The sequence below is a fragment of the Cucumis sativus genome, chromosome 6 (genome assembly GCF_000004075.3).
Source record: "Cucumis sativus cultivar 9930 chromosome 6, Cucumber_9930_V3, whole genome shotgun sequence".
NCBI lineage: Eukaryota > Viridiplantae > Streptophyta > Magnoliopsida > Cucurbitales > Cucurbitaceae > Cucumis > Cucumis sativus.
This window is the reverse complement of record NC_026660.2, coordinates 19,950,538-19,973,806: the sequence shown is the minus strand read 5'-3', so window position 1 is coordinate 19,973,806 and position 23,269 is coordinate 19,950,538. Positions and strand designations below refer to the sequence as shown.

General features: G+C 35.1%; 1 protein-coding gene across 1 annotated transcript; it reads right to left on the bottom strand.

The window, feature by feature from the left end:
• Positions 1-3,088: 3,088 nt before the first annotated feature.
• LOC101210536 (protein FAM135B) lies at positions 3,089-20,516 on the bottom strand. Its single transcript, XM_004146713.3, has 15 exons — positions 19,737-20,516; positions 19,558-19,643; positions 18,774-18,928; positions 18,498-18,562; positions 18,172-18,357; positions 17,927-17,978; positions 15,120-15,356; positions 14,891-15,006; positions 9,327-9,531; positions 9,080-9,139; positions 8,737-8,991; positions 7,952-8,210; positions 7,418-7,623; positions 4,787-4,837; positions 3,089-4,155 (listed from the first exon to the last, which is right to left on the bottom strand). The coding sequence occupies exons 1-15, from the start codon at positions 19,910-19,912 to the stop codon at positions 3,865-3,867; spliced, it is 2,400 nt and encodes a 799-aa protein (XP_004146761.1). The 5' UTR covers positions 19,913-20,516; the 3' UTR covers positions 3,089-3,864.
• Positions 20,517-23,269: the final 2,753 nt, after the last annotated feature.

Genomic DNA, 23,269 nt, shown 5'->3' with positions numbered 1-23,269 from the left:
GTCATGTAAAATTCAAACATTATTGATGTAACAATTATGGGACTCATACACAGCCATTCATTTTCACATGGAAGTTGCAGCAGAATCATATGGCCTCCATTTTTTTTCCCCTTCATTTCTTTGTCTTTATCAATTATATACCTCATTGTAGCCTTAGGCTAATTCAGATTCTATTTCTATGTTCAATAAATTAATTATAATTAATGATCAAATTATAGTTTTCATCTCTAAGGAAAATAAACAAATAAATAAACAGCTTTCTTTCTCTGTCACAAATATAAGTATAGAAAAATTCCTTGGACAATAATATATATGTATGGAGGCTGCAATTATTTCTTTTTAACAATAATAATAATTGTAATTTGTAGAGATTAGATTACATATAATTATTGCACTTAAGAGAGAAGTAATATAATCAATTAAGCTGAAGAACACACACACGTCTTGTTGTGAAACATCTTAAGCTGTCCCAAAAATTTGAGAGAGATCAGAGAGATGCTTTCCAACAACTTTTGATGAACAGAAGAAAAATCTCCAATGATTTAGCAAGGCTGTTTCATTTATAATAATTCAACTTTCTTTTATTGTTTTTATCTTCCAAGAATTTGAAATATCAAATTCAAATTATTTAGGGTTTTTTCTTTGCAGTTCAAGCTATGATTGAGAATAACCCAATTAGATGGAGTGACCCCTGTCACATGCAAATTGATTCTTACCCAAAAGAATAATAATAACAACAACAGTATAGTCGTCAAGATTACTAAAAAGTCGAATTGAGAATGAGATAGTGAAACGTCAAACTACCGATTTTAGATATCTAAACCCTCTCATGTCATATCATAGATCTGTCTGTTTTCAAAATAAGTCATTGATGATTGATTTGTGCTGAAATGTTTGATGAAATTAACTACTAAACATAGAATTAATATTTGTTGTTTTAGAAAATGTCTTTAATGAAATGGTAATTAGAGAATGTAATTTGTTTGTTTTCAGAAAAGTTATTGCAACTCCTACTGACAAAAGAGGGACTTCCAAAATGGACGTTGCTGCTGTGACTAACCACCGTTGGCAACCGCAGTGACTAACCACCAGCAACCATCACCGACCACCGAATTTTGCATTAGTTGGAATCCACTGCCACCTACTGTCAGACAACAAATCACTGCAGAGCTTCACCATCAGTTCCGACGACCATCCACAAATTTGAAGTTATCAATCTGTAATATTGACAGATACATATCAAAGCACTTTGAGTGTACACCAAACCATACAGACTTCTCTACAAAAACTCCTCACCAAATTTACCCAAACCTGCAAGTGATTTATTTCTCAACAGTTTTATTTTAATAAAATTACATTTTTTTTAAGAACATTTTCGTTTTTAAATATAGCAAAATTTTCAAATTTGATCAACAATAGACTTATCTATATTAAGGAATATGAAATTTGATCGATTTTGTTATATAAAATGATTTTTCTTATTAAAACACTTTTTCTTTGCAAACACTTCATAGGTTGATCTTACCTATTGCAGGTGCAGCAACTAACATAAAGTGGACATTTTGTATCGCAACGATTCACTATAATTGAATAAGACCATGAATTATTGTAATAACCACTTTTGAGGTATGATTATAGATGTATTTAATTAAATTATCTAACTTCTAATCGTAAAAGTTGAATTGTCAAACTTATACGGCTAAAAAATCAATCTTATACAATTGTTACGGTTTCTAGAATTATGTAAATTTGATGGTTCAACTTAATCGCATGAATAAGTTTGAGAACTCAATTTTTACGATTGAAAGATTGAATTAACCTTACCAATTTTTGCAGTTAACAAGGAGAGTTTGTACTATAAAGGATCAACCATGAATGAAATTTTAAAAAAAACTAGTATTTGATAAGATAGATAATGAAGTTACTATGAATAAATATAAAAGACTTTATGAAATGACTTAGGAAAATAATAGTTTGAACATTTAGAGACCGTTTGGGATGATAATTATGCAAAACTGTTTGGGATGATAATTATGCAAAACTATAACAATCATCTCTAACTAGTAAATAGTACTATTTTAAAATCTCCAATAGCTACGGTAAATACTTTCAAAATCTTTGATTTGCTACAGTATTTACTACAATATTTTTTTTCTATTTCCTTCTCAAACTAAAATAATTCATATAAAAAATACATATTATTATAATTCAAAATAAAATAATCTACACAAAAAATACAAACTATTATAACTCATTTCTTACTCAAACACCTCCTTGGAATTTTAAATTCAATCCCGAAATAGAACTTGGATTTGTCAGTGTCCTATCCTTTAACATTGTAATAGGTGCATCATGCTCAAATGCCACTCACTCACCACCACTTGAGTATTCGGTAGATGACAACCACATTAGCATATCTTCGATACGACTTAAACAAACAAGTGTAGACTATTTGGCTATAACATAGAGTAAAGATTTGTTTGGCCAAAGGAATGATAAAGGATAGAGAGTTGAAGTATCTTTAAGATTATAACGAACGAGTGTTGAAAAACAAGAGTAATTGGAAATGGAATGAAAATGAGACCATAAAACTAGTGTGAAACAGTGTTGAACATTATTTAAACGAAACTACACTCAATCCAAGCGTGAAATTTAGATTACATTTACATTGCAATTCACTCCAAATTCACTCCATTGCCGTTGCCGAGGTGAACCCTAAAGAAGTCTACTAAGATACATCATGTTCACGTGTCTATAGATTGTACCAAGTATTACTATAATAATAGCAATTGGATGCCTACAAATGCTTCGAACATCCTTAATTTTTACCACATGAGCTAAATGTTAAACCATCATATGATGATAGTCATATAACATCTCCTAACCAATTAGTTTAACCATGAATTCACCAAGTACATAGAACTTATAATATTATTGATATTAGACACCGAACACAAAGCTCGAACCAACCATCCCCTTAACATAGGTATATAACATAAGAAATTTTGCACTCAAAATTCAAGCAGTAAATTACTAAAAAAACTAAACTGACTGCCTATTATTCAAGAGTTAACATTCAAACTAAAAGTTCATCAACTCCAAGATAGAATCACAATTCTATTGCAACCTAAAATAAACAGGCCATCACCTACTTTATAATATTTATAAAAAAAAGGTACATGTATTGAATTGAAGTTTCCATCCATCGTCAAAATACTCGCAAACTTCACAATTCAAACGAGTAATAAATAGACTAGTCGAATAGTTAGGCCGAAAGTACCGAAAATTGGTAGGCAATTCTCCTCCACATTCCATTATCAATCAAGATCAATCTGGAAGCTGCATCGAAGACAATAACGACCAAATTGATAGATTAAAGACATACATACGTAGACATACCAAGTCAACTAAACGCAATGCTAGATGCAAGCAGCATCTAACCGCATCAGCCTGCATTCCATGTCTAGATAGGAATGGGGAACAAAAGCATACAATGACTATAGCAGTGTATTAGTTCCTCACTTCCCCACTAGTCTATATACCAAAGCAGAGCAATAACTTGATTTTTGATTATGAACAAGGATTGTTATCCTACCCTCATTTGGCCTAACAAGGACAATATAAGTCCTCGTTGCAGAATAATTATTTTGGCAGTACTTCAGATGATGCTTCCAGCTCCATGAATCTCCCTATCCCATGTGTACAATGATAGAACCCAATAAGCCAAAAAAACTGTCATCTCCATTGTTGATCCTGGTGCTGCTTTGGAGATAAGAGTGAGGAAGCCGTGGATAGTATATATTAAATTACCCTGGAAAAGACCACGTCAGGGGGACAATATTGTAGGCCTATTCTTTGTGACACTCATCTAAATAACTCTGGGAAAGACCACATTATGAATCTAGCAAAAAAGTCTGATTCCAAGAACTCAATGTGAGCTGCCCGTCCAATAATTGTGTTCAAATTCTTGCCATAAGCAGAGGTGTCAAAGTTCACATCACAACGCATGAACACTCTCTGTTCTGAGGAAGGGGCACGTATTTGGTCCAGACAATCGTTCAGCATATCAAGGAATAACTTTCCTTTTCTTGAGTTGTCTATTGAAGCTGCCTGACACAATTCAATCCGAGCAGAGTGATACGGAACATAGCCATCCTGAGATATATGCGATGAATCAATACACAACCAAAAGAGCCAAATACAGAACCTTGCTACAAAAGTTTGAATTCAACCCATTAACAGGCAAATCCAGAACAATAATAAATTTGGAACGATGTTTCAAAGAGAAGCCCCTTTTGATCGCCCAGAGGGGAAGAGATTACATATAAACAAATAAAACAAGGTTTAAATCTTTTTTTGTCCCGGTACCATCCAACTTTTATCCAATCCATTTTAGTCAGGAGCTCCTTTTGGAAAGAAGCAAGTGGCTCTACTCACATACACGGATGAAAATCAGTTTTAAAAAATATATTAAATAAATAATAGAGCAAACTGATTCGCATTTAAAATATGAGGAACCACTATCACATCAATTCCCCTTCCAGTTTTTAAATAACCTAGGATCAAAAGTGTCAGCCAGGATTTTAACACGCCAGTTTAATTTTTAAATAACGCATTCATGTTCAGAATACACGAATATAAACATCTACATTTTGATATGCTCATGTCATCCTACTTGGCACAAAACTCTTAGCAACAAATAAATAGCTTGCATACAGTAGAGGGAAATTAACTCATAGCACATCAACATAAAAAAATATGCAGGGATTTCTGCACTAGAAGATACCTGTGGAGATGAAAACAGGATTATGTGCTTGAAATTGTTCAACGTCTTTTGCTGAAAAAAAAGAGGAAACAAAGAAGTAATCATAAACCGTATCAACAGATTACTGGAACTTCTAACCAGGACAGACCATAATAGCAGAAGCAATTTTGTTTAGCTTTATAATATCACCATCTACATAGGTTATTCATTGGCATGCCAGTTCATTATAATGTTTTCTTATGTTATATCTTCAGCACCAATTCAACCCAAAAACTTAAGCTAATAACTTTGTAGGGCCTTGAACACAAGACCTTCCTGGACCACCTACTCTAATATCATCCATCATAAATCACCAATTCAACCCAAAAGTTCAAGCTAGTAGGTGAAGGAAAATTTAATATAATATTTAACAATATGCAACCAGACGTTCAAAGTCCAACATTGTTCCACATACTAATAGAAAGATTAGAAATGCTTATCAACCCTAAATATCCATCCTCCTCAGCAAAAGTTCAAAACACAAAAGTCGGAGGTTTCAAAGATTGTTCATATAGGAAGAATAAAAATGTAAAACAAAAAGAGAAATGAAACCAACCCCAAGCAATTACTTTCAAAAGAGGAAAAAAAGAAGGGCAATTTATAAAAAGTTAAAAGACTAAGGGTCTGTTTGGTAACCCATTTTTTCTGTTTTCTGCTTTGAAAATTAATTTTTAAAAAATAGATGTGTTTGGTAACTGATTTACTTTTTTGTCTTTTAAACAAGAAACTGCTATTAAAATTACGTAGAAAAATTGAATGAAAAAAAAAAAGTTTTCAAAAAAATACATTTTGTTTTTCAAAAACATAAAACAAAATCAGTTACAAAACATATATGATTTTTGTTTTTAATAAACAAAAATTTAAAAATAGAATTTAAAAACAGAAAAAACAAAAACATAAAAGTTGAAATAATTGCCAAATGGCACTTCAACAATCTCACGATCGGAGACTGAAGTTGGAAATCCCATGTAACCTTTAAAAACTAAACTATGAGTTTCAGGATGTAAGACTAGAGTTGGAAATCCCATGTAATCTAATTACCACTTTAGTAAATACTTCAACTAATGTTTTTTTTAATAGAGAAGCAACAACTTTCATTGAGAAAGAGTGAAGAAAAACAAAGGCATACAAAAATACAAGCCCACAGAAGCAAGCCCCCTACAAAACGGTTGACCCAACGTAAGGAAACAGGCATATTTGTTCAATCAGCGCACCACGAAGGTGTCTTTCTTCTCTGATTATGAGGTCACTTGAAACACATTGATATGTCTTCCTAGGATAATTTCAAATTTCAAATATGAAGGGATTGGAGTAATCCCTCAGGAAACAAAGGTTATAATTTCAAAATTCAAATATGAAGTGATTGCGGTAATCCCTTGGGAAACGAAGGTTAAAATTTCAAAATTCAAATATGAAGGGATTGGCTTCAGATAAATCTATTGCAGTATTCCCTCAGCAGTGAGCTGACCCTTACAGAGATTTTGAGGTACCGGCAAACTTTCTCTGATCCTTCGTTGTATGCTTTCTACAGCAAAGTGGTGGTAGAGATGCTCTCGTCTGTTTGCACAACTATTAGGACTTTCTTTGATACTTAATTACATTGTGTATGGTTGCCAAGTAAGACCTCTTCTACAATAGAAAGATGGGAGCATTATCTGAAAACGAAATCAAGATAAGGCATCTGTAGCCTTATGTTGGAGTCTACACAGGTACTAAATATCATAAAAGAATTTGCAAGCTATAGCTGGTGGTCGCAGTCCCCGCTAACCAACTTAAGCGTTTTTTTGTTCATTTGGAAAAGGACTTTCTGATGTGGTTTCCACTGGTGCACTGGAAATGCTACTGCCATCAAATCCAATCAACAAATTGTTTTCTGCCGGGCTTGGCCGGAAAGAACTTTGCTCTTACTTGGCTGATTTGGGGTAAGACACAGACCCCAAGTATCCTTGCCTCTCGTAAATCAACAAAAAGTTGTGATGTGGCAAATGTTTGAGGAATGACCTAATAAAAAATGATTGTTTTAATAGAAACAAAGATGTCAAGAATGAGGACGTTGAGGAGGTTGATATCCTTTTCCATTCTCTAAATAGGAAAAGCTACTGTGTTCCCACAAACCCCTCTCCCTATGCATTTATTTTCCCATCTTCCCATCTAACCCTTCTCAAGTTATCAGAATGTCACAGTTCTTTCTCCTGTTCTCAATTCCTTTTGGGCTGTTTCTTAAGTCGTGAAGTCCTTTCTAAAAGCACCAAACTCCCCAATTGAACACCCCAATCAAATCCCAATCGAACTTCCTACCACTATCCTATCCTACATCCTCATCAAAGGATACCATTGAAGGTGAAAAATAGTGGAGGAAGTATAGTCTAGCAAGTTACACTTTGCATTGTCGACCCCAATGGGAGTAGAGAGGAATGAACCCAATGTGAAATAGAAGAACCTCCCATAGAAAGAAGTATTAGTAATCAACATAAAAAGTCTAGTCACAAACAAACACTAATTTCAGGATATAAGGAAAAATAAACTACACGATGTACATGACATAAAGGAGCCCAAACTCAACCTTCCAAAAGAGAAAATAGGAAAGAGAAATATATAGAAAAAAATCAGTACCTTACACAGCCTGTAGAAGAACGTATTTTGTAGATCCGGATCATCAGTAAAAGTCAGCTGATGAATACACTGAGTACCCTTGAGCTTCTTCAAAAGCCACAGGCCAGAGTTAAATAATGAGTTCGAGCTGTAAAGGTAACCCAAGTGTGGACCAGATATTGAAACATAGGTATAAAGATGGCGATGATATGGCTCCATGATGCTTTCTGCAAGTTGCAACAACAAAATCCACATATTACTAACTTAAACTGGCACTAATTAAATAACAAAAATAATAATAATATAGTATAAACATGAATCTTTTCTCTTAAAAAAATGGCCTCTCAATTAAGATAATGATACCAGATAAAAGCCCGAGGTACAATATGAAAATAAAGAGCAAAAGAACCAAAGGATCAGCAGGTACAGCCGAGCATCTCAACTAGGTTGACACCCCATAGCAACCTCATTATATCCAACTAACAAAATGTCTAGTATACATACAACGACAAACAGTATAAACTTTAATCATAAAGAAAGAATGTGACCACATACCTGATAATGCAGTTCTTATAATAACATTTCCAATGGAGTGTCCAACAAAGCTAATTTTAATATCCTGTAAACTCCCATATCTTGAAGCTTTATCCATTTTCTTTTTAACGAAAGAAATCACCTCTTGTGCCAGCCTTAGTCCCATTTCTCTGAAGTCTCCAGAAGTTTTCTCTTCATTTACTTCAGACATAAGAAATTCAATTTTGGGATCTATTAAAAGCCATTGATTCCGAACAAGCCGTAAATCAAGATGGTGTCCCTACAAAGTTGTCAATCAAATGCTTAAAGACAACATACCAAACTATGCTCAGAGTATATAATGAAAGCGGAAGGAAGGTGCAATAAAATTCAGAGGTAGAGGTTTCCTTCGATCAAGCTTAGCTTACAAAAAATTATTTCATTATTGGATCAGGAACGAAAAAGAAAAAACTGTATGCTATTCATATATGTAACAATTGGAAGAAGGTTTTGTAATTAGCCTTCCCCGGAAGAGGGATCTCTCTTCCCCTGCCCCTAGGTTGTGCCTCATGGGAAATTGGTGCTTACGGCTGTACTTTCGTCATTGTTTCTTATAAAAAATAAATTGATAAATAAATAAAATACATTGATTACATTTTGACAGTTCACACAAAGCAAATTTTCAAACAGCAAGTATCAAGAATTTAAAATTGTAAAAGTTTTATCGAACTATCAAGGGCTTGGGATGCTGGATAAGAAGAACAGCCAGAGAGGCTAAGGAAAAGTTGCATTCTATGAAAATCATAAATCCGAAGAACAATACTTGCCTGAAATCCATGCACAAAGACAACTATCTTCAAAATGCGACCACTCCTTTCTGTTACAGAGCCAGGCAGCTTGTCTATGGCTTCAGAGCTTGCCCCACTCTCCTTCCCTATAGCATCTATCATGTCAAAACGCCTCAAGTATGAATTTTCACTAATTGAACGCCGAGGAGCATTCATGACACGCTCAATGATTACAATAGGGATTCGTGAAGGATCTCTAAAAATATGCAGATCTTGGATACATCTATTATTTATCTGCACCAGAGCACGCTAGCTCATTCACATAAATTCTACATTTTGAGAACATAAAAGAATAAACCATAGAATGAACAGTGGCACCCACCCTCATTTGTAAAATACTTCGACGATGAAGCTCAGCTCTCATAGCTGCAGTTTGGGCTGGCTGAAACGAAAAAAAAAATGAATGAAAAGTTTGCCTTTGTTTCACAAGAAACAAATAGTATTGAAGGAAATAAAAGAAGTCAAAAATGGGAGGTCAAAGAAAGTTCAAATGAAGTGAAAACTTGTTGCCTGGTAAGTTATTAACGTCTAGTGCGAATATGAAAGAGTTCAGTAAAATAACCACTCACATCATCTGCCAACTTCCACAAACTTGAAACTCTTTTATGAACAGTGCTTCTACGGATGGCAAGGTTTGAAGGCTCCTCACTTCCACTGTTAATGTAGTGATGAGGCATCTCAACTTTAGAGTAAACCATCCATATTGACCACTCAGCTCGCCTGTCCTTTGCCCATCCATCCCGTAGATATTCTAGAATCTTTGTTTTGTTAGCCCTGTGATACATCAGTACCAATGATTTGTTGTATAAAAACATGCATATCAAAACCACAAGTCAAAGAGAAAAGAAAGAAAACTATGTGACAGGGTTTCAGCATACTATGTTTGCCAAAATAGAGCTTCCCTAGAGAAATACAAGTGTCAGTGTCACAATACAGCGGCTGGACTGTCTCAAGCAACTAGCATTACAAATAATCATCCAAGAGTAACTCTAAAATACAAATACAAACCCAAATACAGGTCTACTTCAGATATTCAAAGGGTTGAGAGGGAGGACTATCGCTGCAACCCATTTGAAGTGGATAAGTCACCAAAATGTCTTTATTTTTATATGAAAACTTCCACTGCTATAATAATAATAGGCCAGAAATAAATGCTTGGAAATTACAAGAATTTCCAGCTTGTGCATGTGTGCAAGTAAGAACCTCTCTCTCCCTAGTGTAAGGCCAGGTGAAAAGGCACTTGATGGGGGAGGATCAATCAGAGCCAAGTTTGCTTCATGACTAAGAGAGACCTCCTCTACTATTGATAATTAGAGAGTTTACAAGGGCAAGGGAGAATTCGAGAGCTCCCTACCACTCCACATGTGACTCACTAATGTATGCAAGTTTTTTTTTTTCAATATCTGTGAGTGCAGGCCAACTTATGTGTACCTCGACTAAGCTCACGGGACAACTCGTCTTATCCTACTACCTTTGGGTAGGTTGAACTCATGCCTTCTTGGTAGGTTATTGAAACTGTGTCTCCTTTTTTAACACTAGGCCAACCCACGATAGTTTTCACTAGTGTATGAAAGTTCTTGGACAATCCATGAATTCTATTCTATTAGAATAATGCCTCTTAGAACTAGCTTAAGGATTTAAAGGCTACAAACTGAACTTTTAGTCACTGGCTAACAAATGACAGCAGTAAAACTAAAAGATTAAAAGTTAGACCCACAGTTAAAGAAAAATTAATGGTAACTAGTCAATAACTTGACCCAGCAGTAAAAGACCGACAGAACAATTCGCAATAAGACCAGCTCAAAACCACCGGTTAAACCAGTAAGAAATAGCCAAAGGACCTATCATGTGTCAAGCAAGCAAGAAATTAAAAATATGGACAGTTTTTCCTTTTGGGAAAGGAAACAACAAACATTTTCACTTTTCACTGAAATAATGATAAGAGGCTAACGCTGAAAGTTACAATAACCCAAAATGGGAAACTGGAGAATTATATATTACTGGAATATTGAAATAAAACAACACAACTAGACAAAAGTGAATTATAAGGAAAACATAGAAGCATTCCAGTTAAGACAAATATCCTGAACAGACTATCACATAATGCCTTTAGAAGGAGAACACCATCAGGAGGCCTTTAGACAAGCTAAAGCAGATTGATAGTTCCAAGGAAGAGACTTGTCATGAAAAACCAACAAACATTTTCACTTTTCACTGCATTAACCCACAAAACTTTGAACTTTTATACCACAGTTCGACCAATCAAGGAAAATCCACTGGATGTTGAGTACTGAGACTAGTTTCGACCAACATTGGCTTGAATACACACCGACAAAGAAAATGTTGCAAGGTTTCACAATCCTTCATGCAAAGAGAACAAACAGAAGGTAATGGATAAAAGGAAGAAAGTTTTCTTTGAAAAAACTCTGAACAAATTCAGCGATCTGTCACTCATTACCCAAATAAGAATGTTGATTCTTTTAGGAGCTTTCTTCATGAAATGGTGGTAGGGGTTTTGTAAAAAGAAAACGTCCTATGGAGGCATATAATCATGGCTATTTATGGATTGGAAGCAAATGGTGGTCTACTGAATTGCCGAATAGGTGAAGGTCTTTTAGACTTTGGGCTGGTATTTTGAAGCATGGGAGACTTTCATTCATTTCTCGGCTTTTGTGTTCGGAGATGGGAGATGGGAAAAACATCAGATTTTGGAAGGATAGCTAGTGCGAGGCTTAACCTCCTTTTGCAGAAATTTCCATATGTTTTTTCCTTATTTTTGAATAAGGATGCTTTTGTTGCTGATTGTTGGTGCACCGTCAGCTCCTGGAATTTGGGACTCAAAAGGAATGTGTCGGACAGTGAATTTAGCAATGTGGCTGCTATTTTGGAAATTCTTCACTCTTGGGCTCCGAATGGTGAGTGTGATAGTCTTAACTGGAAGCTCAATGCTTTTGGAATTTTCACCATGAAGTCTACCTTCCTTAACCAAAGGATCTCCCACTATTGTCTTCCCCCTGGTGCGCACCATTTGGAAGGTTAAAGTCCCAAAAAAGGTTAAATTCTTTTTATGCTCCCTTTCTTATAGAAGCCTTAATACTCATGATCAGCTCCAAAGAGAGCTTCATTAAGCCTCCCTTAGCCCATCTATGTCCCGCCTTGACCTTAAAAATGGGGAGACTTTGGACCACTTATTTTTGCCCTGCGACATCGCAATGAAAGGCTGGCCTCTCTTGTTCATAATTTCCAACCTGAACTTCTGTCTTCCTAGTACGATTGATAGTTGGATGCTTGGTGGCCTCAATAGTAAAGCTTTTCGTCCGAAGAGGAACTTCCTGTGGAGATGCTCTACTCTATCTCTTTTTTGGAGCATTTGGAATGAGAGAGATAGTAGAATTTTTATGTTGAATATGATTCTTTTGATTCTTTTTTAATTGTGGTTCAACACACAGCTTCTTGGTGGAGTACCAATTACATCAAACACTTGGGTAATTAGTGTCTTTCTATGATTTTAACCAATTGGAAGCCCCTAATTTGCTAGTTTTTCTTGGAGAGGGTCCCCTCATCCCTTGCCCTTAGGCTGTCCTTCTTGTCCTCTTGAATATATTTGTTTCTTATCCAAAAAAAAAATCTTCCATAAGCTCGGGGGTGTGCCTTGAACCGAGCTCACTAACCACCCAAAAGGATGAGGGCCATATGTCAAAATGCCAAGTCATTTGGCAACAAGACCTTGGATACCAAATTTTTTAAACCTTGACCCCAGGTAATTGATCTCCTCTTCCAATGATCTCCCATTTGACCACTCTTTTCCTCTTCTATCTTTCCACCCCTTCCAAGAGGAAATTGTGCATAAGCTTCTCGATGATCTTGCAACCTCACTCGAAGCTCTAAAAATGGAGAGATAATAAATAAGGATAGAACTAAACAGATCAAGGTAAGTCTACCGGCTTTAAAGAAATGAAGAATTTTCCTAAGAAGCTAATCTTTCTGCCTTACTTTACCACAAAATTCCAAGAAGATAAAATGGGGTTACTGTTGAGAAGACATAGACAACCAAGGCAAAAAGAACGGAAGAGGGTCAAACTTCATAACCCAACCCAGTTGCCCACCTCCTAAGCTTCTCGTCATAACCTGCTATTGACTCCTATTAATCTTCAGCCCAAATATACCTTCGAAAAATGACAAAATGTGATTCAAAATTAAAAACGTATCCTCATTTTCATAGGAGAAAAGATAGTATCCTCAACAAACTAAATGTGGAAACTAGCCACCCTCTCCTTTCTTACCCGAAAGGGCTCAAGGATTTTACAAGTGACACATTTAGACACAAACTTGCCCAGAACATCCACCACAAGGAGCACAAAGAGGGGCAAAGGGTCTCCTTGCTAAAACCGCTAATGTCCAAAACATTACCCTAAACCCTAAAATTACTACTTTCTAGTCAATATAACTATAGGACTTGATTGAAAATTGATACACAGGGGATCAAGCTTTACACCTTTTGGCCCTGATTGTTTCACACAAATTGTCATGGGACTTTAGGCAGACACTAATTATCCTTATTTGTTTCACAGACTTTCCGATTTTGAAACCTAGGATATTATTATTCTGAGAACATTAAAACTGTTGGATAAGTTGAGAGTCCCACATTGGAAAAACCAAGGGGACTCATACTCCATATAAGGTAGATGGGCTACTCCTCTCATTGCCAATTGGTTTTGAGATGGAACCCCATACTACCAAATTTAACATGGTATCAGAGCCCATTAACCCAAACGGGTATTCGGTCCAAGATAGGTGAAACCAAAGAGCCACCATCTTGAGAGGGCATGTTGGAGAAGTTGAGAGTCCAACGTTGGAAAAACCAAGGGAACTCATACTCCATATAAGGTAGATGGGCTACTCCTCTCATTGCCAATTGGTTTTGAGATGGAACCCCATACTACCAAATTTAACAAAAGCCCACCTGACATGGATTTTTTACTACCCTCCAAACTTATGGGATTTTTTACTGCCCTCCAAACTTATTTATACTTAATAGGTTTTTTACATCTATCATTGATATTTTGTGTTATCTTAACTATATAAAACTATTTAATATAAGATTTTATAATTAATTACTAATATTTAATTCAGATATATTTATTTAATTACTTTTTAGTATTAACTAAAAGGGATAGTTGCAAATATAACAATTAGAACCAAAATAATTAGGTATATAGCAACATTTTTAAAAAATTTGCAAATATAACAAAATTTGTCAAATTCTATCAATAATAAGAGTCTATCACTCATAGACCATGTTTTAAATATTGGTCTATCACTGATAAACCATAAGAGTCTATCAACGATAGAAGTCTATCACTGATAGACTTTGCTATATTTGCAATTTTTTTAAAATGTAATTATATACTTAATAGTTATTCCTAAAATTGCTACCATTATAATCACTCTAAATAAAGTAATTTATTTAATACTTAATTAATAATATTCATCTAATTTATGACTACATTACTTGTTTTCTTCCATTCCATTAAATAATTATTTGGTTTTGGGTTCTATATACAAATTGGTAAATCAAATACTTCCTCTTTTAACTTTCAAACATTAGTTATCCTGCATATACAAAGACAAACATTAATCATCCCAAATATTTAAAACTCAACATTTAATATCTATACCCATGAAACAATATTTGCAATCCAAACGGCCCTTTAAGGGTGTGCTTGTGCCAAGAAGTTTAGAAGTAGGGATTTGTGAACTTCATTCCTAGTTTGCCCAAGGAATTTGTGGGTCTCACCACTAAAAACAACATTTCATATCTTATCAACTCTTTACAATGCAGGCCCAACTCCCTAGACTTCATAACTCCTTATTCCTTGTTATTTTACTCCTTACCCTAAACACCCCCTAAAAGGATAGTGACCAAATTGACAAAGCAGACATATTAAGGACTAAAACATGCAATTAGCATTTCGAGTATGGTGACTTTTCCAATTATCTCTTGTTGTTCAATTGTGCATTGTATCAATAAATAACGTAAGTACCCAATTGATTTGAGATAAATATTGACTTCATATCCAAATTTCAAATAAAGGTCAGGAGGAGTAGTAACAATATGAAGAAAAGGCCGAACCTGTGGAACTTCAAAAAGGTGCTCCATAAATACAAGAGTTGATCACCCAGTGAGTGAAAGCGGTGTGACATATGACTATCTGCTCTTTGGTGAAATTGATCACCACCGTTAGTCCTCTGGAAACATAAACAAATGGGAAAGAAAAAGAAATTTAAAAAAAAAAACAAAATTTAATTTGTGAGAGAGAGAAACAAATTCAATCATATGGTGCTTGAAACAAAGCATGGACCTTGAGGCTGTTTTGTGGATTGCCTTGTCCTGCCGCTTCACCCTTTACATTATCCCTTTTCGAAGGAATCAAAACATCAACATACTTGGTATCATCCATTGCAGATATAAAATCAGTAAAATCAACAGTTTGGTCAATAGCTTTGCTTAGATTTTGAAACTCCTCAAGTAGAATATCACGAGCAGTCAATAATGCTTTAATAAGTGTGACATCTTTCTCATCCCGTGATGCTCCTACCTGAATCAATACAATACCGGACGGTCAGCATCTGAAAACCACAGACATAAACACGTTTTAAATATGAAGAGAACATAAGCATGTAATTATAGTATATGTATATGTAAGTAAACAGTCCTTTATTGTCGTTTTACTTAAAAGTAATGTAGGGTCATAGACTATATAAAGGTGTATAAAATTGAGTTTTCCTATATTTTGTCTCACATTAAGATGGTATCAATTCCTAAGGCAATTAGGATTCTGTGAACAATTTGGGGACGGGAAAACTATCTTAGGGTGCTAATTTTTTGTTACCAAGCAAGCGAAAAAGAAGCCAGCCCACCAAGTACCACAAGTGCACAACCGCAGAATTCAACCAGCATAGCAGCTGTGTGTGGCCCCAAATGTGGAGGGAAGTCACCACCTCCTATCCCACACACTGCCATGTGAGGGCATATAAACAACAAGAATCTTCTCCGGACACTGTCATTTGCTATTTCTTGATATTTATTATTTTCAATCCATCTATGTGCTTATTTTGGTCAGAATGGGCTCGAGTTTGAAGTTGTTTCAGAAAAAATTTAGGTTCATTCCAAAATCTAGTCCGATCTTATTTTCCAAAGCTTATGTGGTCATTTGATTCTGAGTTCTTAATACACTGGAGAAATTGATTAGAGAATTTTTGGAAAGGTGTTGGTAATCCTGTTAACGAGAAAACCACTTTTCCTCCAGCAATTCAGGAGGTTTGGGATAAAAGATGTTGCAACTAAAAACCGAACTTTCTCAGCTAAATAGAGTTGGAGATGTGTTATGGAGAGAGGTCATTGCTTCTAAGTACAGATGGAATGAGAAATTTTGGTGGCTTTTTACAAGTGGTTCTCGTTTGCTTAAAGACCCTTGGTTCCAAATCATGAAAAAAATTATTCTCTTTGAGGAATGGTTCAAAATTAAAAACAGTCAAGGAGATAGAACACGCTTTTGGAAGAACAAATGGTTGATGGATTTCATGGAGTTCCCTGGACTGTTTAGAATTGCATTTGACAAAGACTCCATGGTTAGTCAATGTCCGTAAGATTCTCAGCTTGATTGGGATCAGAAATTTAGATTCACTAATTTTGAGGTTGAAGAGTCGGCCGCTCTCAAAAAAAAACTACACGAGTCTAGACCTATTCGTGGGGAAGATTTAAAAGTGTGGCTTGAAAATGATGGCTTTTTTAAGGCAAATCTTTCCACCCTAAGCTTATTGTGAAGCCAGAAGCTTTGGAATTCTTGCTAGACCTAATAGTGGGGAAGATTTGAAAGTGTGGCTGCTTGAAAATCATGGCTCTTTTTAGTCAAATCTTTCCACCCTAATCTTATTGTGGAGCTGGAAGTTTTGGAATTCTTGTGCGTTTCTCTTTTGAGAGGTTGAATACTTGCTGCGAGTCCAAAGAATTCTTCGAAACTCCACCATTTCTCCCAATTGGTGTGTTCTTTGTAAAAAGAGGAGGAATAGTTGATGTGTATCTTCTATTGTTGTTGGGACAGGTTGTTTAGTTTGTTCAATAGTTAGTGGAGTTGACCTAACAAAGCTTCAGACGCCCTCCCTTAACTCATTGAAGCCCCTCACTCCAAAGCTCAGTTGAAAATACTTTGGTTCAATGAGGGTTTTGCCCTCCAACGGAGACTTTGGTTAGAGGTGGAAAAAATACAGAATCTGCTTCGGGTGTCTTTTGGGATTTGGTTGTGCTTTTTTCTTCTACTCGGTTTTCCTCTTTTTTCTTTTTTTTTTTCCTTTTTCTTCTTTTTTTTTTTTGTAGTTGTAGCCCAATTCAGATCTACACCAATTGGACCTCATTATTGTAATCTAAGTGTGCAGGGATAACTCATCTCCTCATTTCGTACTTCTCTCTTATGATAATGGAAGTTGGGTTTCTTATAAAAGAGGAAACAAATAATAAAGTCTTTTTTAATCTTATACCAATAACCCATTAACTCGTAGTCTCTCTTTTGTCATTGACAACCCCTTTTAATAAACATGAAACTTTTCATTGAATAAATGAAGAGACTAAAAGAGACTAATGCTACAAGATACAAACTCAACAAGAGAATGGAAATTCCCATCTAAAAAATTTCTCAACGGAGAAAGTAATGGAATTTATTGTGTGGGAAAAGTTATATGTTTTACAACTGTTATTTATTGTCTGATTTTAATCATACAACTGTTTTGTATGAGAAGGAAAGATAATATGGTGATTGCAAGTCTAAAATTAAGATTTCCGTAAAATGAATTTAAGATTAATAACAGTAACAACGATGATCTTTCTTGCAAATGCAGGGAAATTCTAAAGCTTACACTCTGAAGGCAATAGAACGCATAATGTGATGCAAATAAGGAGGTTAATGACCATATAACTACAAGTAAATCATTTATCTTCTAGCAGAATTTAATGAAGAACGTGTGTTGTGAGCATGAAAAATAAAAGGACCAAACAGAATTAAAATTTACAAAAGTGAAAGACAGGAAGAAGAATCAATGCTACACTTAACAAAATCACATTGACCTTCAGTCAAGGGTAAGGATAACAAGCGTTGGAAAATCAATTGTATACCTGAGTTTGTGGATCAAAATGTCTAGCAGCAAGATTTTCCTTGTGTGGTTCACTAGAATAAATTATTAAACTAGGTTAGTTGACTTGTTCAATAGTTGAAACCCATCTAGTATCAAGACTCTCTATCCACCCAAAAATATAAAACAATAGAACTGCACATGCACCAATACAAGCCCTAAAGAAGCAACAAGAATGAGACACCACTTTTACGTATGGTTGAAAATTGTCAAGATCATATTACAAACCTGGATTTTTTTCCTGGAGTGTAAGAACGTAGTAAGCAAATGTGAATGCTTACATCAACAAGCACAGCGTGGAATGCATCAAAATGTACTGGACAGTACGAATGCAATCCTAGTAGAGCTTTAGAAGGAATTCGGAATTCATGTACTGCAGCAGGAGAAGCATCCAAAGAAGCCTGCAATTCTGGTCTGTATGGTGCACAACAATCATTACAGGTATCCGAATATTAATTATAGAACTCTTGTACTGCAAGATAACAAAAAATGGCTTTGTGATTTGACCTCAACTAGTTGAGCAAGCGCCAAATCATGCATTTATGTCAACTCACCCAGCCTCCAATATTGGAGCATACATGAGCTCAAACTTCAAAATAACGGCAGAAGTGGATGGAGCCTGCAAAACATTTGGTTCATATCAAATATGTTCTCTTCTAACCACAAAAGAAAAGTGATGTAGATCTAGAATTATACAGCATTGAATTTATTACACGGGCGTTACTATTCCTCGTAAGAATATAGTTTAAATCTAAGACCCAAGAACACTTTTGTTTGACTAGTGTATCTGTATTTGTGTCCAATAATTGGCTGTAGAGAGAAATTCTTACCTCGTACTTCACAAGGGGGAAATTGAATGAGATCATTATTGACAGAAGTATATCCTGCCTTGCATACTTGATCTTGAAAGGCTGTGTAGAGAAACTGTTGTCTGTATCGTCAATCTTCCATACTCCATAACTATTACCGGATCCCAGATCTGGAGCTGCATCACAAGCAAATTTGACAACCTATTGAGTATCAATAAGAAATTGCTAGAAAAGCATAATCATAAAATGTGATTACTACATAGTCAAATATCTCAAACCAGTCCTCAGTGAGCTAGGCTAATTTAACTTGTCCACTTACTTAATGATCACTCAGTTTTTACTGCTATAAAACACAACAGTCTCCCATGCATCATTGATTTTAAAAAAATGCAAAGATCCCCCAAATTTCAAGGATTTTGCATTCCTTGCCCACCAATGCTGTGTATCCCACAAGACGTGCCAATAAATCACGATCCCAATTATTTAACGGGACAGTTCATTTTTTCTGAGGCAAAAAATGTTATTTATAACATAATAGACGGAAACTTAAAGTGTTCCAGGGTTCCCTCTCAAAAGAAGATCTTGAACTTTTGAATAAATAAGAACTGTACGAGTGTCAAATCTCTTTCTAAAGAAAGTGAAAGAGATTCAGTCACTTAGCCTAGTGTACAACTGAAATAAGATAGGTTAAATCACACATATGATGTCTATAATTTTAGCTTTTCTAATAGAAATATTAGGTAGGCAAGCATGCCCATTAGCAGAAAGCTAATAAACCAATCACTTAGGAAGTTAGCGAAAATACCTTCATACTGAACAACTCTAGCTGGTGTACCAACGGATGTATACTCGCTGTCTTCCCATCTCATGGTAAGTTTAATTTGGTACCATCTATATGAAGAAATGCTCGATAATAAGTAGCTGCTACTTAAATGTAGCCAGAGATAAGTATAAAAAGTCATTGCAGAATGAAAATGCACAAACCCTTGCTGGAAAAGGTCGAGATTGTGAAACCTATGAATGTAAATGGCAATTTCCTGTACAGTGTCCAACATAGCCACCGGCTTAACTTTGGCCAGACGTGGCTTTGCATCAGGTGGCTTCTTCACCGACCGCACTTGATAATTTAGACCAATGAACCACCCTAGATTATGGAACATGCGTGGCTCACCAATGCAACGTCGGTATCCCTCTTCATCAAGTGCTATACGTGATCAAATCCAACCCTCCCACATTGTCCTAGCTTCCTGTCACTCCGCCTATAACAAAAAAATCCCCTGTTCACTTCACAGTCCTCTCTTGAGAATTGAAAGCCTTTGGTAAAATGAGGAATAAGTTGTAGTTATAAGCTACGTAGCATCCACCGATTTTCCAAATTCTAGTTCAGCCAGAGCTATGGGATCATCAACAGCCAGATAAAGCTGTAGACAGGAATCGAGACCTTAGTTTATTAGGGGAGAAAAGGTTCAGATCCTCGGATCTATCGCCAGATCGCACAGCAATCAAAGACTGAGTAAATTATGATACGCGCCGAGGATGCTCAAAAGCCTCCGCGGTCTTCCGTCGGTGGGCGGCGGTTAGAAAGGGAGGAGGCGGCGGAAGGGCGGAGGGAAAAGTGAAGAGGAGGAGGATGAGATCCGAAGTAGGAGGGTCTAGGGAGGAGGAATGTCGGTCAAAGTGGGGGAGAAATGGTTAGAAGTGAAAACGACGCCGCATGGAGGGAAATTGGATTGGCCAGCAGCTGGGCCGCATTGAGCCTGAGCCTAGGCCTGAGAGCCTGCGGAGGCTCTCATTATTGTTTTGTTTGGAGTGAGAATTTTGTCATCGTTGGTGGGCCACTTGTCTCGCGCCAACTGCGCTTCGTCCGTGACTCCAGCCGCAAATCTTGAACACGCCAGATTTGTTTTCAAATTTTAGACTTCCAATGTTTAACCTAAGCTTTAATGTTTTATCTTCTTTTTGCAACTTATCTTTTCCAACACAATAGGTCCCATTCTAATCTCACACCTCAAGTTATATTTAATAGGATTTTTAAACAAAATGTCTCTTTTTCATACCATATATAAATATATAAAGAAATATTAATATAAATAATTGTTTTAAATTAAACCAAATCTGTTTTAAATTTTTTATTATTGGTAGGATCGAGTGATATAAATTAAAAGTTTTAGTTCATTTTGTTATATTTAAAATTGTTCCAACAAAACTATATAAAAAATCAACAAAATTAACACAAGGCTATGATCCAAAAAGAAATCATAAATATTGCAAATGGGGCCACATTGTTTGAAATTTTCAAACCACAAATCCTACCATATAGATACACTTTTGGCATAATATGTTAGGTCAATTACTTATTATCATTCTTTTTTCTGCATTGTCCCAGCTATGTAATCACTTGTTTCACATTTCAACTTGTAGGCAAGTTTCAATCTGATAGAGACAATAATCTCTTACTTTTTCTTGATTTAAAATGTTGCCCTACATTTAATTAAAATGGTTTGTTTGGTGGATGTGAAATTTTTTATTAACCCTTACCAAAATTATGTATGACCCATTAAACTTTTAATTCATATTATCGTTATTGGCGGTTTCATCTTTTTAATTATCTTGCTCGTTCACTTTTATTTCTCTCCTACCAAACTTGCATCTTATGCAAACGCCTTTATTCGTTTTGAAGCAACATTGTTTTCCAATTAAAAGCTATATTTGTCTCCGGTTTTAAGTTTCGTTTCAATATTTATGAAGTAGATCTCATACTAGTTTATAGAGAAGATGTTGGTATAAACATTTCCAATAATAGAATGTCTAATAAACAACTACCTAATGTAAGTTCATCCTCGAGCAACTTGTCTTGTTATGTTGCTTTATATCCAATTTTTTCCAAAATAGGTTATGTTGTTCTTATAGAGTTGCTTCACGTGCATTTTTTGCTAATTTTTCCTACAACCGTGTGTCATGACATTTCTCTTGGATGTTTCGTGTCACAATAACATAAATTTTAATCTTTTAGTCGATCACTTATGGTTGATTCTTTCGGGCATCCATCAATGTCTTGCTTGTGGCTAAAAATAATATTCCTAAAATTTGTCACCTCCTTATTAGCTTTGTAGTCCAATTTTATAAAGTCAAATTGAGAGTATAAACTTATCATCTTGCATAATGACATTTGCAATATTACATTTATGACATGTAATTGACCTATTATGTCATACTAAAGTGTTACACCAGAAGATCTAATATCTCCGACTCCTAACATTGGGTAAATGGACAGTGGCAAGTTTATATTGGGCTCAATATTACCAAGATGTTAGCCTAACTTCTCTCATTCGATAGAAACATTAATAGTAAATGATTTATAATATATCATTTAAAATAGCATTGTACTCGTGATCTCAACAATTATCTTGCAGTCATTCAATCTTCTCTTAGTGATCACGACATCGTTGAAATTTCTACAAAGCTAAGACATATTTTTCAAAACAAACTGAAGGTATTTGTATGTTAACTTTGTTGAAATATTTTGTCAAACGAAATTGGTTGGTTTTGATTATTTTACCTATATTCAATTAATATTTGTATATAATTTCAATCAAACAATATCTGAAAGATTTTCTTGTATATATATAGAGAGAGATTTATCTACATGATTATATATGTGAGTTTTTAGGCATTTTTACACGGGTGTGAAGACGACAAAACTTAGCTTCGTTAAGACTAATTTCCTGCTTCATCACATCTATTTTTGTTGAATGTATGATATTACCTCTATGTAATATAAACTCACTGTGATGTATCCAGTGAAATATGAGTGATAAGAAACATGAATGAATACGACATGATTGAGGAGTCAATCCATTGAATCAGGGAGAGCCTAAACTTATATTCAAATAGTTTCACCAATAGTGTCAGGAGGAGCCTTAATTTATATCTTTAAGTCGTGGAGATAACTTAATAACTATAATTTTTGATATTTGAGTTACAAATTTATGAATCTCAATAATAGTTATCATTTGAACAAATAAGCTCCTTAAATGCATGTCGTATTTGTCGAATTGGATTACCAAAGTATTTTGCATTATTTGGTGATGGTTTACTTTAGCTATTTATGCAACTAATAACTTTACATTTAGTTAAAGGTTATTTGATCATATTAATTTTTTCAAACTCGTTTTGACGTCTCAACAAAATGTATTAAACCAGTAAATAACAATTATAATCCCAGACGTTCTACATTTTTTGAACTAGATATTTTCTTAATATTCACTTTTATCATACGTCACTACTCTCACATGCACTTCATTGTTTCCATCCATTGACTAACTTACACAATTCTAACTTCTTTTATTTTTGTTTGATTCACTAGATCACCTAGAAAGTATTATCTTAATGCTTAAATTGTGTTGAGATAGTGTTGGAATCCTATAAGTAGATTTACGTAAACAAAAAGAAGATGAAGAACAACTGAACATATCAACTTGGTTAGGGTCATGTGAGCAAACTAAAAATGCATGCAA